The 16,634-nt window shown below is 48.2% G+C and overlaps 6 protein-coding genes across 6 annotated transcripts; 1 reads left to right on the top strand and 5 right to left on the bottom strand.

Annotated features, from left to right (window-relative positions):
- Positions 1-1,795: 1,795 nt before the first annotated feature.
- BJX68DRAFT_267307 (uncharacterized protein) lies at positions 1,796-2,591 on the bottom strand (the record flags this gene model as incomplete). Its single annotated transcript, XM_071045788.1, has 3 exons — positions 1,796-2,019; positions 2,074-2,176; positions 2,226-2,591. 3 exons carry the CDS (start codon positions 2,589-2,591, stop codon positions 1,796-1,798), a joined length of 693 nt encoding a protein of 230 aa, XP_070898489.1.
- A 975-nt stretch (positions 2,592-3,566) lies between these two features.
- BJX68DRAFT_267306 (uncharacterized protein) lies at positions 3,567-4,540 on the bottom strand (the record flags this gene model as incomplete). The annotated part of the gene is made up of 3 exons (XM_071045787.1): positions 3,567-4,153; positions 4,199-4,354; positions 4,405-4,540. 3 exons carry the CDS (start codon positions 4,538-4,540, stop codon positions 3,567-3,569), a joined length of 879 nt encoding a protein of 292 aa, XP_070898488.1.
- Positions 4,541-4,580: 40 nt separating this feature from the next.
- On the bottom strand, positions 4,581-5,059 carry BJX68DRAFT_238062 (uncharacterized protein). Its single transcript, XM_071040279.1, has one exon. It carries the CDS (start codon positions 5,012-5,014, stop codon positions 4,661-4,663), a length of 354 nt encoding a protein of 117 aa, XP_070898487.1. The 5' UTR covers positions 5,015-5,059; the 3' UTR covers positions 4,581-4,660.
- Positions 5,060-7,998: 2,939 nt separating this feature from the next.
- Positions 7,999-10,393, bottom strand: BJX68DRAFT_238057 (acyl transferase/acyl hydrolase/lysophospholipase). The gene is made up of 5 exons (XM_071040278.1): positions 9,754-10,393; positions 8,829-9,701; positions 8,733-8,778; positions 8,652-8,678; positions 7,999-8,605 (listed from the first exon to the last, which is right to left on the bottom strand). The coding sequence occupies exons 1-5, from the start codon at positions 10,076-10,078 to the stop codon at positions 8,449-8,451; spliced, it is 1,428 nt and encodes a 475-aa protein (XP_070898486.1). The 5' UTR covers positions 10,079-10,393; the 3' UTR covers positions 7,999-8,448.
- Positions 10,394-11,247: 854 nt separating this feature from the next.
- Positions 11,248-11,986, top strand: BJX68DRAFT_238055 (uncharacterized protein). Its single transcript, XM_071040277.1, has 3 exons — positions 11,248-11,377; positions 11,457-11,649; positions 11,706-11,986. The coding sequence occupies exons 1-3, from the start codon at positions 11,313-11,315 to the stop codon at positions 11,739-11,741; spliced, it is 294 nt and encodes a 97-aa protein (XP_070898485.1). The 5' UTR covers positions 11,248-11,312; the 3' UTR covers positions 11,742-11,986.
- A 1,475-nt stretch (positions 11,987-13,461) lies between these two features.
- BJX68DRAFT_276142 (C2H2-type zinc finger protein) lies at positions 13,462-14,272 on the bottom strand (the record flags this gene model as incomplete). Its single annotated transcript, XM_071048020.1, has 4 exons — positions 13,462-13,765; positions 13,833-13,912; positions 13,992-14,183; positions 14,234-14,272. 4 exons carry the CDS (start codon positions 14,270-14,272, stop codon positions 13,462-13,464), a joined length of 615 nt encoding a protein of 204 aa, XP_070898484.1.
- Between the last annotated feature and the right edge of the window lie 2,362 nt (positions 14,273-16,634).

Below are 16,634 nucleotides of genomic sequence, written 5' to 3'. Positions count from 1 at the left end.
GCATGGAGCTGAAATCTTGCGACTAACCCGAAACATCCAAGACCTTAATACTTACTTGTCTCGTCGCAGCGAGTTTACCAATTATCTCAGTGCATGTGTCTAGAATCTCGAAACTGAACTCTCAACATCCAAGGAGACAGCTCGTCTTATTGAAAGCGAGCTATTGAATTCCAACCAGCGGGCCACAAACTTTGAGCTGGGCCTATCAAACTACAAAAAGGAAGTGTGTAGTCTGCATCACGAACTTCGGAGATCTAGGGAGCAGACCAGTCTTCTCCAACATGAGCTCTCGAAATCCAGCGAGCGAGCCAGTTTTCTTGAAAGTAGACTCCTGAAGACAAACGAGCATACCGCGTTTTTGCACCAGAAAGCCGTGAAGTCCAACAACATGGTCAGATATTTGCGAAAACTACTTTCAATATGTACGGTCCCATCTGTACAACTCATTGAAGATGGGTGTTAACTAAGGCATATAGGTTCGATGCGTAGCCGCGTACAACAGCAGATGGCAAGGCCCATGGAGAAGGCCACTGAAGTACCCGTCGAGCAACCCATCGAGCAACCCGTCGAGCAATCTGTCGAGCAATCTGTCGAGCAATCTGTCGAGAAGCCAGCCAAGAGGCCAGCCAGGAAGCCCTTAGTCAAAGACCCAGCCGAGGAGCCATTTGAGAAGAAGTTGCTTGCGAAGTCAGTCGCGTCAGGTGAATCAGGCGCAGAGGAAGCCAAGGTGCTGCGTGGTACGCGATCTGGCAAACGTAAAACCACAGCCAGAAGGACAGGGCTACGAAAGAGAGCAAGAATAAGCTAATGGAAGTAGCCTAAAAAGTTACACATCGTTGGGTAAAACAATAGTATCTAGATACAGGCCTTCTATAGTTCTTCCTGGAGCAAACAATTACTAAAAGTCGTTCTCACAACTGCTCATCCGCATCTTCTGCGCTCTTGCAGCCTGCTTCAGGCCATCGTTTGAATGAGAGTCATTGCCTCTCATCACTGGAAAGATTCAATGTGCCAGTTACTTCACGGCCCTTATTCTTTCCTTGTGGAGTAAATACCAAATACTCCACTGGAATCAACTTCTTCGTTCTCTTGATCCTAGCAAATATGCATGGATTATCACCAGTATGACGTTTCGCAAAGTTATCAAGCACTAAATTTCTATCCTGGCATCGCATCAGAACCCGATATTTATTCCCCGTGGTGTAAGTCATGGTGACATGATCTATTATCAGGATGACGGTGTCCTATTCAGGTCAGGATCATGGAGCAACGGAGGGACTTGGGAGAATATACTGTAGCATTCTCGTGGTGACGCCCATTGAAGTTCTTATTAGGGCCCCCAGACCTGCCGAGACATATCTCTCTTCGAGATTGGCTTCTCGTCGTTGGCATGGCGATATACCCCAGAAAGCAACGCAAGGTGGATCTGGAAAAGGATGAAATTTAGAGTAGGAAGAAAGCAGGCTTATATAGGCTGCCCGAAGTATCCAAGCATGTGATTTTACAACGTCGTCCAGCGTACAGAGTATTTGATTTACCTTCGGCTTTTCACTTGGCTCTCTAATCCCACATAAATACTTGTGCAGAGTGTGAATTATGATTCAAAGGGATGCGACACTAAAGTTAGATCCAGAACGAAGTCCCCCCAAGAGCATGTGGCTAAGATGTTCATGGTTAATGAATTTATAAGTCTGATGTCGTCCTTTCCGACAGCCCAACGACAAGATAAAGATCTCTTAACACTTGCAAACACCACTTTCCAGCCCCAAACGCCAGGAAAGGATGCTATACTCCATTAACACCAATCGTGACTATCAAAAGGTTGTATTACCTTGAGCAGATTCTGTGCGCCCATGAGCTGGCTTGGTCTCACGAAATCATCTGAAAGACAGCCGAGGAGTCCCCGTGAGCCTAGGGCTCTCGCCCCTAAGAGCGTCCGTACCATGTAGCACACAGCTAGGACATCCTGATATTGATACTCCTCGGCCAGTTGCTTCACCATACTGCTTCCAACGTTCGCTATTTGGCATATTAGCAATCAATCATGACCGGTAGTGGCTGGACTTTACTAACCTATCTTAACTCCACCGTCAGGCATGATAAGTATGTTGCTGGGGTAAATCGCTCCATGGCCTATATCTAGAACCTCGTGTAAGTAGATCAGGCCTTGAAGGACCTGGTGCATATTAGTCTCAACATACTTAGAGAAAGAGGTCTAGACATACACCCTTACAAACTGTCGCCACTTCAACCTCACCAATGTGGAAAACGGAGCAAATTCTATCCAGAGGAATGCCCCAATCATCGTAGATAAAAAAGATTGCGTCTTCTGCCAAGAAAACCTCCTTGAGGTTGACCAAGTTTTCATGCTCTGTTGTCCTTAGAGATTTGACCTGAATGGCATCAGGGTAAACCTTGAAATGTTTCACCATCCGTAAAGCCGTCCCGCATACCTCGAGAGCATCGAATCCGCTTGACTTCAAATAAAGGAAACCCCGATTGGTCTCACTAAACGGGTTCCCATATTTCACGAAATTAGGCCCTGGCTGCTCCAACTCAAAGGAGGTACTCTGGTTATCATCTGTCGTCATTGTTGTCTAATAGATTGAGACCTAATCCTTCCGTAGCGTGAGTATAAATAGATAATTAGGGCCATGCTTTGAAAACGAGGCACCACACCACAATAATCGGAGCCGTCCCAAATTTAGGCAATCTGATTTGGACAGGACTTCCTTGTTTCTCTCTCCCCTTTTCTTCCTTTTCCCCTTCTTTTCTTCTTATCTTCTCTCGATTCTTCTCTTTACCCCCTTTTCACTCATCTATGGTTGGTTGGTCTACTATAAATAGTCTGTCCGCCGGGCTTCTTGGACAAGGCATACAATCCATTCCAATCTCTGCTACATTAACGACAATGAGCTGGCTTTGCAAGGTACACGCCCATAAAGTGGTGAGAATTGAGACTTCCTAACGCTTCAAAGAGATTATCAGACCTCTGCTTTGTGGCCAAAGTTATTTTTTATTGCTATTGAAGGGACCCTCTTTTGGTTCGTGCATGGTCAATATGTGATCAGGATTTACGAGTTTCTTTTTGGTCTTTCACCTATGCTGCGCCTTCTTGACCCATGTCCGTAAGTTTACCTTTGGTCACAAGAATAAGCGCTAATATGGGAAGGTTGATGGGTTGTCCATCACTCTAAGTGGACAAATGCACACCCACGAAAGTTTAAACTAGACTGGCCAATTTATGAAATGAGAAATTAACTCGAATAAAATAAATCTTGCGATTCAAGTAAGACATCACATCCTCTTGGTTCTTACGGGTCGGTCTGTGGAATGCTCGGTCTGGACCTGTTCCTTGGCCAAGGCGGCTGAGCAGCTGGAGCGAGTCGCTCGATGCCTGGTGTGCCACAACCCCACGACGTGATGGGTTCCATTCTGTCGGGTCGGGCCGGTGCCAGTCATTGGCTCGTGGGTCAGCACACCCACTGGATTACAGCTCCGAGTCGCGTTCTGATTTGATAGCGTAACTGATTCCAAGCTTCGCTCCAGGCTGATATCACATGCGTTCAGAACCAAGATCGGCAAGATGGACCAGGCACTGGTGGCAATCGGCCAGCCCGGATCCATTCTGGCTCTGTCTTTGAGTGAGGGCCCACTGCAACCCTGCGCGGTTCAAATGGATTAGAGTACCACTCTTCGTTCGCCCGAACGAGGATGATCTGGTCGAGGAGCTCGCTGTCGGCTTGAGAAAATCGCTGTCCTTTGATGGCGTCTTCCAAATGTTCAACGCGCACTCCATAGTCATAAAGATCGCATAGACTGTGCAAGATCAATCTGGTTATATCGTTGTCATGCAGCAGATAGAGATTGCGATACGCGACCTGTGGGTCCCACCAAACAGGAGCTTTGGCAGCGTCGCTGCTCTCTGCGTAGCGATGGGACTTTTGATGGTCTGGGTCAATTGCTCGCATGACACAATGAATAACCTGGATACGAGTGCAGCATGTAATTTCATTTAACCTCTCTGCATAGTATTCTCGCAGCCGGGCATGATCATGGATCATTTCTAGAAACTCTCTTGGCAGCCGTGCCCGCCTTGGGCGGGGAAGGTCTCGTAGGAAGAGTAGGATTGTTCGTACGGGAGTATCAGCGGCTATTTAAGTTAGCTCTTGGAGAGACAGATGGCAGTAAGACGAACGGATTTGGCCTTCTTCAAACCTCGCTTCTAACTCCCGCAGCCTGAGTACTTGCTCGAACAAGTCAATGTGTCGAGCATCCGTCAAAAATGCTGTCTTCGAATGTAGGTCCTGTATTCCCATGGAACGAAGTATCTCGACCATGGAATCAATATAATCTTTCTGGTTAGCAAAAACTTCAGTAACAAACAGTCATCGGTACATGTACCTTTTTTTTTGGTCTCTGGTCGAGCACTCCATGAGATACCCACGAGCCGGAGGACTTTGAAAGGCATCTTCAGGAATGCGAGTCTGTAAATGTCATTGACGAATGAAGTATCATTGATCTTCGCAGGCTGCAACATATTGATGAAAGAAAGAAATGATGGGAAACGCATCCTGCTGTCTGGGGGTCATATATATATATTTATATCTTTATATAGGTAGGAGACATTGATGATCAGCTAATCAAATCCAACACCCAGCTATTTACCCAGTTTCCGAAACAGTTCTAGAAAATCACTATATCCATTATCTTCTGCAATATCCCTTGGTGTGACACCAGCATCATCCCTGCAGATCAAAGTCTTCAGCTCCAGGAGTTGGGCCGCCGGCTTCAAAAGCCCAAGTTCAACAGCGAGATGCAGTGCAGTCCGACCACCTGAGAACCTTTTATTGGGATCTGGCAGAACCAGAGATATCAATTCAGCATCAAAACACTGGATTGCCCATCTAAGTGCATGCTCTTCGTTGTAAGGGACTTTGGCTTCCAACAAAATCCGCACAATCTCAGGATTCTGAGAGCGGATAGCGGCTGCAACAGCATCATAGATACCCATATCCGCTGAACCTAAATCAACAGGAGCCCCCAAGCTCAACAACTCTCGAACCACCGAGACATGACCCTTGCGGATCGCATGATGAAGAAGAGAATCACCATCACTGCTTTCCATATCCAGAGTGGTTCCAATCACACATAATTGTCTGACCTTGTCAACGTCACCTCTGGAGCAGGCTTCCCAGAGATCAGCCTCATGGATGGTTCGCTGGATTGACCTAGGAGGGTTACCAATGACATATACCGGAAAAAAGACCCTTTTCTCCCATTTTAATGCACATTCTCCTAGAAATTGAACCATCGTATGATTGGTAGCATTTGCAAAAACGAAATCCAGCTGAAGTTGTGGGTACATATCTAGTAATATAGCAACGAGGGGCTTCCGCTCATACTGGCATGATAACGTGAGGGCAGTAGAAGCCAGGTACATCTCTTCATGTCGAAATGAAGGTAGGGACCTTCTTGCCGCTGCGCTGTTCAACAACAAGAGAATAACGGATGACTTGGTCGTTCTCAAAAAACACGAATCCATGTTGATGGGGAGTAGTGGAAACGTGCGAAGAAGGAGTTCCACAACACTCTGATGGCCCAACCTGCAGGCCTTAACAAGTGTTTTGCCTACCGCTGGATGATATGCCCAGTACTTTCCAAGCCGCAATGCAAGGGAGAGGATGTTCGTGTTCTGATTCTCAGCCGCCCAGGCAAGTGCAGAGCTACCCCCCAGGAGCCGATCTGCCCGAAAAATATGGGCTTTCAAAATCGAATGGAAACGTCTGCAGGTCTTGAGTAAACGACAGATGTCCTTGCAAAGGCAATTATCTGCGATAAGAGCAACGACTTCAAAGGGAAGAGAATAAAGAGACATGTTGATAACCATGGATTCTGGACAGTCGCAGAAACTAAATTCACTGGAGGCAGCAAATCTTATACCTGCTGCATCAAGGTGGCTTGGAGGCCAAGTAACTGGAAAAGTACTAATGCGGAACTATTCACAGTCAACAATGACACACCAGGCTGCTTCAATAACCAACCTCTTGCACCAATGGAGTGAAGATTTGTGACTAGACCATTCAGCCTGCTTTCTAGTAGCAACTAATTAGTACAATTAACCCCGTGCTGGTGTGGGACATACTCTTGTATCACCGATTCAACTACCATAGTCCCCCACTCGGGATCAACATCAAGCACACTGCGGACAAGCGCCGCGAAATCAAACTCATCAACCGTGGTCTGAGTTTTTGCTGAGGTTAATATCTGTGTGGTCGGACCGTTGCTGTTGCTTGTCTCCGGTCTCAGCGTTTCATCTGATGAAGACGAAAGCCTGTCATCGCTATCATACCCACGATAGGAGTGCCTCATAGCACGCTGGGCGACAGCAAGGCGTTGTAGGACTCCTTTCCAGAAATCAAGTCTGTACCAGTTAGTAAAACGAAGGCCGCGTGTTGAGGCGGAAGGGAATACTCTGACGGGTGAACAGGCTCCATGTTCAATTAGACCCAAGTTTCTATGCGCCCTCGATATACGGCATTGAGGCTCACGTTATTCGATTCCGAATCTAGGACGGACATCAAGGCCGCGGATATATACACACGCATTGGCTGCCACAATGTGGTACTGTACTTCGTATGATACTCAGAACTCCATAGACCTGTACTGTACCATAGTCCGCCCTCCAACTCCGATGCGCCCTACATCTGTTGACAGCGTCTGCTTGTGTCGTCGAATTCACATGCTGCTCTAGATGATGTGCCACTATCATGATGCGACATTCACTGGCCTAATGCGATGTGGGATGCGCCATCAGGTTAACGTAAGGTCTTGATCCTGCGTCATCAAGCCGATGCGCCATCCAGAGGGTGTGACATCCAGGTGCGGTATCGTCCAATTGAAATGCTGTCTTCCTGATGGGCCATCAGGACGATGCGCCATCCAGAGGGCGCGAGATTCGGGTGCTGCGCCGTCTAATTGAAACGGTGTCTTGATGATGCGCCATGCACAGGGTGTGTCATTCAAGTGCTGTGCCGTCCGGAAGCTGTGCCGTCCGAATGACGTGCTCTCCAAGCGGCTCGTGTACTGCTGCTCATGCTGCGCAGCCAACATATAATATAAACTGAATAATTTAACAGGTTACCACTCCACTGGGTTTTGGCCCCCTTTTATAACCAGACTCCTGGTGAAGATCTGCATGTAAAATATCAAGCCTGCGCCGTGCTGAGCCGCGTGCCCCACAGCTAAGGCCGCCCAAAGCAAGGCGCTTTGGGAGTACGGATACAGTGATTGGCTGCTAGTGACTCACATGACCAAAATTACATGCGGTTACTCAGATCTAGCCCTCGGGCAGGAGCCACTATGACGTCTCTTGGAACAGAGTACTACTCTACGGAGACGGAGCCCTATTCTCCGCAGCCCCAATTCAGGATTGCCAAGGCGACACGGTGTTCCCGATATCCGTTGGAAGTATCTCCGACGTTACATCCTTCCCAGATTCGAAACCTAGTGGCACATATAATTGGCTACCATGCTGCTGGGTTCTTTATCCCAGCACGCGCGAATGCAGGACCTGTCCGAAAGCCGACCCGTCGCCACAAAAAGTCTCAAACTGGAATTGTGGTCCTTGGCAGGATCGATCCTCATTCCGGCTTTTGCGAGCCATAACCAATGAGCTCTTCGAGAGTCTGTTATTATTTGCGCTCTTCAAATGTCTTGAATTAAATCTCCATGTACCTTCTTTTTTTGCCATAATTGTAACCAAGTCGTCTGCATTTAGCACATCCAATTGGAGGCGTCCGAGGCCCAAATGGACAGTCTAACCTTTGCTCTTCCAAGAACCATTTCATACTATTTGGGAAATTGCTCAGGGGCCGAGAAAACGGCCCAATTCGAAGACTTAGGGTGATTGGCTCCTCAAGCCGTTGGACGAAGAAGCGAACGGCCAGCGAGAAGTTCTCACACACGACACAGATATTATCGAATGACAGAACAATGCCAAGATTTAAATTATCCTTGTAGAAGGTTGGCCGCCCAACGTCCATCAGGAATAGCTGACGGATAAGTGGCCTTGCTGGGATCCGACTGTGGATTGTGCCCACGCAGCAGTATTGTCCAGCCTGATATTCTGGTTCGCACTCTAATTGAAAGTAGAGGCAGGAAATAAGCAACGCTCGTGTAGCTGACCTGTACCCTTCCCAGTCTTGGGAAATCCGCACCCGGCGCGAGAGCTGATCCATACAATCTGTGTCATCCATTGCGGGCAGTGGGGCTGGAAGGGATGGGTCAAACCTAAAATAGTTTCCCCGCGATCCTTCGGGGATACGGGATTCGAAATCGTCCCAGGTATTCTTGCCAACAATTGACTCCATCCAAGAGCGGAAGGACCTTGGAGCGAATCCATCCAGGAGAAAGTTCCGAAAACGTGATGCTTTAGCGTCACTAGCTTCATATCCGGTTCCAAAAGATAACAACGTCGGGGGTTTGCGTGGTACGCCAGATCCGCTTCGCCTCAAGCATGGCTAGATTAATGGGGTTGTTATGTCCTCTGATTCCACCATCTTGAAAGGAGCCGAGCCCCGTGAATGTTGAGGTCGAGAAATAACTATGAGTGTTAGAGAATTAAACATTCGATGGAGTGACACACATACGCTGGAGCAGCAGCCGTGGCACGGGCACTGTCGATTAGACGTTAGTTGCGCGCTTAATCAATTGGTACTGGGCACACTCACACCTGCCAGACGAAGGGATCATCCACAGGGTCGAGTCGTTCGTAGTCTAAAAGGGATTAGCCATCAATTTCATATCTGCGCGGCAACTGCGCTCACTTTTCCCTGCCGGTACTCCCCCGTTATAATTGGTGAAGATAGAAGGCTCTCCACGGTTGACAGAGCTAACTGTCACTGCAACCTTTTTAGATGACACACGAGACCTAGGCTCATCTAGGAGGCGCCTTGTTTCGCCAAAATGGGCTTTGAGGATTTCCTCTAAAGCCTCACTATTATATCGCCCGTCTGTTACCCAAGATGGGAGAAACCGCTTACGATGGTTTGTAGAAAACACGTTCCTTGCAAGCGTCCTAAATAATGACTTGCATTCGGAGATGCTGATGTCAAGCATCGCTAGTGTTAGTGAAACAATCCCACCAGAACTCGTCCCCATGTAGAGGTCAATCAAGTCAGGAAGAGCTATGTCTGGCCCTATCATCTCTTGGAGAATCTCCAAGACTGTTAGTGGAATCACTGCCCGTGTACCCCCGCCGTCGATGGAAAGGACCCGGGCAGCCGCTGTTGGTGGTTTTAGGCGAATAGTAAGAGGATTAGACCCACCACACAAAATACATTGGTGGATGTCATACTCGTGCTCGATCTGAGAAGATGGATTTCCAAAAGTCCGGGCACAGGTATCACAGATCATGTGCCCGCATGCCTGGCAGTGCTCGGGATCTCTCCGAAGACACCAAAAGCAAGTCCTTGTTGAGCGAATAGGTATCCAATGGGCCTGCCAAGGCTGAATGTTTCTCTTATGTATTTGCCATGCTGGTATACCTTCCGTGACCATTTGATTAAAGAGCTCATTGAGATAGTCCTCAATTATCTGACATTGAGAACCCGCAAGGCTCTCGACAGTGTAGCAGTCCCGAAATGCCACCTCACAAGCCCTTTTATACAGAGAGTGAAACACAGCAGATGGAGGAAATCCTAGTACAGATTAGCTCCTGCAAAGGAAGCAGTGTAGGAAAGGATCACGCACGATGCATGTTATCAGGATACGCGTCCAGTAAGATTGCAGAGGCGATATGCTTTGCTGTGTTGGGGTAAAGAAGCCTTGCTTGATGGGAAGCAGTGGCGAATCTTGAAATATGATACGCAAATGCACCATCCACGGGTTGACTCTTGCGAGACCATTTGATAAAGTCGAATGGTTGGTGAAGGCGGGGTATATGGAGAAGGGCCGATTCAAAGAAGGCATTAAGGTGCTCAGCAGAAAATAAAACCTGGTTGCGCTCACGAGTAGCCTTTGCATGCCGTAACTGATTGGCCAGTTCGCTCCCAAGGCCCATATAAAGAGCTTCCATTGAAAGGGTTTCTTGAGGCAAATAGAGAATCTCCAGGTCACCAAAAACCGTAAAGAATGCTGCCCCAGAGGCCGAGAGCTGGAATAGGATATCCTCTCTATCCAGTAGGGTCTCTGTGGATGACCGAGTTGGATGCCCGATGGCCTCCAATTCGAGACAGGCGTTTCAGACGAGCAGCTTCATCCGGCGAGAAGTGTTTTAGACGAGCAACTTCATTCGAAGAAAGCCTGCGGGTATGAAACTGGACTGTGTGGGTGGGGGGAGGACTAGAATCCGAGAATTGTCTATTCAGTTCAACCAGTGCGCGCTTGATGAGCTGAACCTCCGAGAGACGATCCCAAAACGTGCCGATGGTGAGTTTCGGATCTGGTGTCTGTTCTTGAGCGTTGTGTCGTTAAAAAAGCTAGTCTTTCTCTGCAAACAAGTCTTCCGCGCGAGTCCGTTGGATACATGCAGGGGCCGGAGACGAGGAAGCCACTGCAAGACCAAGCTGCGATGAAGAGGATGGGCTCCCAATATAACAGATTCTCTTGAGAATCAAAGTCTATCATGATTGGAGAAGAAAATCGGGCGCAAACTGTCAAAAACGCATGAAATTCTCAAAGTTCGTGGGAAGTCGCGTTTGGGCCGCCGTGCGCTGATCAGATCCCACTAGCCAAAAGTGGCCTTCTTGGGACTAGTACCCATCATAGTACCTATCATCAGAGCCGTGAGAGCTTTCTTGGTATATTTGCACTACCACCGCCTCTGCACTCAGGGTACCGGCTGTCTGTTTTCTGAGCTCAGTCCTTTAGATATTTAACCGGTATTATCGAGCCAAGGTAGATCCAATTTATCAACAATTCTATCATTTGTCGATATTAAGCTCCAGAATGAGCTGTAAGCTGCGGCAATAGAAGGTCTTTCCCGGTTCTTATTATGGTCGTGCTCTGAGGAAATTAACCTCATCAATTCGCAAGTGCTTTTCGTCCACCGCAGACATGCTGCCTACAATGCCAAACCCAACACGGCGGATGGAAGGCCGAGCCGGGTGCCGCAGCGCGGATGGAAAGTTTAGGCGAGCCACCGCGGCGGAACGCAGGCTAACCGTTTTGGGGGACAAATTCGCATCTCTGACCAAGTATAAAGCCGGACTCGGTATCTACCATTTGGATCTCGTTCTATAGCATCTTCAGCATCTTCAGCATTCTCAAAGACCACTTCAAGCAAGAAAGTCTTCCACAGAAAAATCGCAATGGCCCCAATCGATCTCCGCAACCCTGGCCGCCCAATCCATGTGGGTGTTGTCCTGCTTAACAGGTACGCGTCCCCTCTGCTCCGACTGGGACTCTTCGGCCTCGAAGTTTCAGCAGGCGCGAGCTCTAACATCTACATCTAGTACCACTGAGCTTCTCGACATCGCCCCCTCTAGCTTCTTCTCGGGAATCAGCCGCTCCTTCCTCAAGGACTTCCCCCCAAAGGTCTTCCCTGAGGAAATTAAAGACAAAGTCCCCGAGTTTGTCTTCCACTGGGTGACTGAGACTGGTGATGAGCCTGCCAAGCTTACCGGGGGAATGAGGGTTGTTCCCACCGTATGCTCTCCTGGCTTCATCTCCTAACTCTGTTATATATATTGATGACGATACAGGACTCCTTTGAATCCTGCCCACCCCTCGACATCTAGAGTCGAATGCCACAACTCCTTCTTCAATGACACAACGTACAGCAAGCGATCGTGGTGCTGGACAGCAGGAGATCTCGCTGGAGGGATACACCGTCGATGATCTGCTTCAGGCGCCGCAGGATTGGCCGAGTATCTTTTCGGATTGGGTTGTTGACTTGGGGAATCTACCCGAGTGAGTGTCTGTGGTCTTTTGTCTACGATAGTATGTTGGAGGAATATAAGTCTTTCTGGTTGATCAATATAACCTATATGCATTAATATTTAATACTGAGTAGCCAATATGAATGACTCGTAAGACAGGCGTTATATTGGCCGGCATGTTACCAGAGACTAGATAGGCGGCTGGGTAAAATTAGTGGGTATTTATTTTCTTTAGGTCCTTAGACGAGATCTGCAATAATTTTGGTATATACTTGCCCATTCTGGGCGTCTACAGACTACTTATAAGCACCCATAATAATAATAATAATAATAATAATAAAGGAACAGAAAGGGCAGAAAGCCAACTATAGACGATGAAAGGAGAGATTACAAGGTCCTGTATTAAGGTGCAAAGGAAGGCGATCCAACTGCCTGCTTTGTTGCATAGAATCGCGTATGGAGTAGCTTAGTAGGTGTTCATGGCAAGATGAACCGGAATGGACGAATGTGATAGTCTACTCTCAGTCAAAATATCACAAATAATCGCGGCGCCGTCGCAGGCCTGCTGGAGGCCAAAAGAACCAATCTGATTAGTCCTCAGCGGGGCCTGTGCTAGTATGCACAAAGATACGGATCTTGATCCTTGTGTATTGATACACTGTACCGCTCTAAGTCAAGATTGTAGCCTCCAGAGGTACCAAAGTAAGCTTGTTATGCTGAATAGGTCGGACTTACATCAGTGATAACTGCCTTTTGGTCAGCACCATCCGAGCTTCTGCTGATATGGACAATCCACAAATATCTAAAAATGGTTCTCTGTCATCGAGCTATTATCATGGCTTCAATGAGATTGAAAATGCCTCGTTTATGAAGGGCCTTTGAGAATTTGGAATTATTGACTTGAATCTGCTCCTGCCAAGTAATCAATATGTCCAAAATGAAATCAAGGACTTGTGAGCCAGGACCATTACTCTGAGCCAACTGATAAGCCTCATTGATGGAAAGCACGCGGTCATTCGCGAGCCGCGATCCTGTGGTCTCAATGTTTAAGCTACCAGGGATGCTACCCATAGCCGTGAGGAATTTCGCGTAGATACGTGCAACGGTAGGTTTCCCCGTTGCTATATTTCCGAGAAGGACGAAGCCAAGCCTGTCGGCTTTAAACTCTATGTTCTGCTTAAATACCGCATTGACTTGGGATTTAATGTTAAGAAACTTGGTTCTGATGCTAAACACTTCCCAGATCTAGAAGGCAAAACTTGATAATTAGAAAGCTCATACTAGCTAGAAGTTGTGCACCGTCAGAACTCGGCCACCACGTCACGAACAGCGCAAACGTCTCGAGGTCATACGCCGAGGCCCAGGGAACACTCCAGTACCCCATATTCAAAGCTATCTAGGAGACGATGGCGCTCCTCTCTCAGATCAGGGTCGAGAAAGCCTGGCCCAATATAGCATATTTTACCATGCCTCATAAATCCTCTTGTGTGTGAAGAAGTGCCTTTCTGAAACCGCAAAGGTAGCGGCTGTTATGTTCTTTGGATGGAGGTCAGCAACGAATCCCGTTAATCAGGAACGCCTAGAAAGCCTGCCAAAAATACTCCTCAGGAGAATATAATGGATAAGGACCAGAGTACTGGATTGTCTGCTGCATCATTTCGCCTATAAAGCCAAAATTCAATTCGCACCAATAAGGTACAATGTCATCACTACCTGGACCTATGGGCACTTGCTGGGACGATGGAAGTAAGGATAAGGTCGGAGCCGAATTGTTGGGCAAGAGTTCTTGGAATGCTATTTCGGGGTAGGGTTCCCAGGCGTCGGTGCCGTCTTGCTCATGATGTTGGAGTTGGTGCCGATCCAATGCAGATTTGCGTGAGAAACTGGCAAAATCGAGCGGCAATTAGAAATGTTGCAAAAGAGGTCAAAATATGAATTTGTAGAAGGTACCTCTGATGGCAGGATGCTATGCAGCAGACATAGGGCCTTTTGTTCTTGTGGGAACGCTGGTGCCGAGAGTGGCTGGATGGCTGGACGGAATTTAGCTTGAATAAGCACGAGAAGGGAGAAAATCAAGTGGGAAGAGCGAAGTAGTAAGAGAATGCCTACGTCACTGAAGGCTTTCTGGCAGGTGCTGATTCCGCAGATGTAGGGTTTTTCACCCGTGTGGGTTCTTTGGTGAATCCTTAACGAGGAGCGCTGGTGGAACCGTTTTGTACATCCTTCCTCAAGGCAGACATACGGCCGATCATCTATATGGATCTGATAGTGTTGCGAGAGGTCAGCTTTTCGGACAAAATCCTATAAATGCGTCAGGCTGTGCCGTTGATAGTAGGCCTAGTGTGGCAGACCTTCTGGCAAGCATCCCACGGGCATGTAAAATAGCGCATCTCTGGTATTAATCCCTCAGGGTTCGAACTGCTGGGTCCGGTAATTTATTGACTTCGAGGAGACAACATTGGCAAGAAGAATTAGCCAGGCGCATGCGTTAATATAGCCCCAGGCAGCTTTGCATTAGGCTTTCTACAAGTCCGGCCGCTCCTCTTGAGGTACTGGATGTGCTGTGCTAAGACCACGCAGGTGCAATTGTCACACCTGCGAATGAAACTAGTCTTAAGAGTAGTCCACTTTTCCTAGCCTAAAGCAGCTCTCACATTTTGGTACAGCTGACCGTTTTGGGTGATTTCCCGACAGATCCCGTCTTTTCAACACCTCCCAATCGGATATGGCGGCGCGTCAGCCTCTGTCTGTGCTCAGCCTGCCGATCGTTCTTCCTAATTATTGCTTGCCTGGACTCTGGAGTCAGTACCTTCACTTTTATTTAGGAAGTGTGAGGCATTGAAGGTACTAGATTCTGATTTTGCTGGCCTGGTTCGTGAGTAAGAAATGATTTAGGAGTTAAAAGCACTGATAGGAATGGGTTAATATTAATTAATTACTTGGCATTACTTGATCAGCGTCTATTCCTCTTTCAAGGCTAGATGGAGACCCCATAGAGCGGGAAACGAAGTCGCCGCGGCTGCACGATTGACAGACACTAGATTTCTCCCTTGCTGGTCCCTATGCGAAGATTCTCAGCTATTTCTTCCAGCCAATCAGGAGTCTGCTTCCTTCATTGTAGACGGCCAGATAAGGCTAGCTGGTTGCCTGCGTTGCATCCATTCTCGCGACTTGAACCTGACTGAACGCATGGACGAGCACCCACATCAATCCAGGGTCGCGTTCCTTGCTCGCTTTCCGCATAATTACAGAAGCGATCCTCAAAGCTATGATTGTAAACCAGCATCTTATAGAGCTTATATATAGCCTCTCCTGGGATGGAGCAAGATTGGGCGAAGCTGTATCCTCGTTTTGTTTTCGCCTTTGGTGATCGTTGATGACGTGGTCTTGGATAAATATTTAAGGCAGCGCAAGGTCCAAGGCACGGGCCATTCGATATCTCGGCCTGAATCCATATCCTCTTGAAGCTAGAACACGGTACTGCGCAACTGTCTCGCCTTCCTGGTTGTAGGCGCGAAGTGCAGCTCCTTCGCCCGATCTTGCCTCCAGCCTGATGAATGACTTGGTTCTGGTTTGACGGAAACAATGGATAGCTGACCGTCGTGTTTGCTTTGATGACAGCGATGTCAGCGAATGTGTTGTTACGATAACAAGCCTCGATTGTCTCGTTGTGGGATGAGAACCGCCTTGAAGCACCAGCCCCAGAAATGACGTCCAGATAGGAGGCACCATAGCCGTTGTCCCAAATGGAGTACTAACCCCGAATTACTCGCATACATACTACACTCAAATCTTCTTCGAGTCTCTCGAAAAGCCAAATTCCGGGCGTGGTGGGTTAGTGGAACGTGGGTACTTTTAACAGGCAACTTTAGCTCTGCCTGAATTTTCAGTAATAGCGAAACTCTGGGATTGGCCAAGGCGGGTGTGTCTTAGCACAAGGGGTGCGTCAAATGTGTCACAGTGCACGGCGCACTCACTGGCTGGGGGTTGGTCCTCTTTGGGCGCCGGATCGAACCTATCCCGTCAATGAAAACGGGCCCCTGCCGCCTGCCATGCAGGATCATAGCATAGGGACGGGGTCATTTCCCAGCATATGTGGCGAAGTATCCTATGTAGGATGGCTGATCAAAGAAGGGAGGAGAAAATCAACATCTCTTATCGTGGAATTCGCCACGAAATACTATGCAAACCGGGCTATCCGGGAAGGGCTGGTATTAAGCGCGATTCACCATGACTGTGTCCTCTACGGCCGGTCATGCAGGCTCAAGTAGTGCTACCAGTGCCACGAATACGGCCACATCGGACTTCAGTGCGACGCCGAAGAGCGATGCGGATACTGTGCAGGCATGCACAACACCAAGGAATTCATGGCGAATTCATGCTACGCACAGGGCTCCTTGGGCAATTTGGAGCTGTACGCAAGGAGGTAATAGACGAGGCAGAGCACTGAAGTCATTGGGTACGGATACGTAGAAGACTATAGAGGGTTTGGGGAACCCTGGACAGCTGTCTAAGCGGAGCCAAACCCTCTGGATGCCGACAATTGTGGACACAAGTATTATCAACCGCCCCGACCATATTCAGTGGTGGGGCTTTACCCGCATATCCATGGATATTATTGGCTAGGACGGTGCATGAATTAATCCTAATCCGAATCCAAATCCTAGGAAATTGCCGCGTCATCAGTAGGCGGTCAGACAGCGATCGCCCTCGTGTCAGCATGAGTTTTGACCGCCTATTGATGGCCGCAAT

Source organism: Aspergillus pseudodeflectus, assembly GCF_044049435.1.
Source record: "Aspergillus pseudodeflectus strain CBS 756.74 chromosome Unknown BJX68scaffold_24, whole genome shotgun sequence".
In the NCBI taxonomy this organism is placed as follows: Eukaryota; Fungi; Ascomycota; class Eurotiomycetes; order Eurotiales; family Aspergillaceae; genus Aspergillus; species Aspergillus pseudodeflectus.
This window is presented reverse-complemented; position numbering and strand designations above follow the sequence as displayed.

Coding starts and splice junctions, on each gene's coding strand:
- BJX68DRAFT_238062 (XM_071040279.1), bottom strand. CDS start 5,014: ATGGGTATCTATGATGCTGTTGCAGCCGCTATCCGCTCTCAGAATCCT.
- BJX68DRAFT_238057 (XM_071040278.1), bottom strand. CDS start 10,078: ATGGAAGCTCTTTATATGGGCCTTGGGAGCGAACTGGCCAATCAGTTA. Junction 9,702..9,753: donor GTATCCTGATAACATGCATC/GTGCGTGATCCT, acceptor AATCTGTACTAG/GATTTCCTCCATCTGCTGTG. Junction 8,606..8,651: donor GCCACGGCTGCTGCTCCAGC/GTATGTGTGTCA, acceptor TAACACTCATAG/TTATTTCTCGACCTCAACAT.
- BJX68DRAFT_238055 (XM_071040277.1), top strand. CDS start 11,313: ATGGCCCCAATCGATCTCCGCAACCCTGGCCGCCCAATCCATGTGGGT. Junction 11,378..11,456: donor GGTGTTGTCCTGCTTAACAG/GTACGCGTCCCC, acceptor ATCTACATCTAG/TACCACTGAGCTTCTCGACA. Junction 11,650..11,705: donor GAATGAGGGTTGTTCCCACC/GTATGCTCTCCT, acceptor ATGACGATACAG/GACTCCTTTGAATCCTGCCC.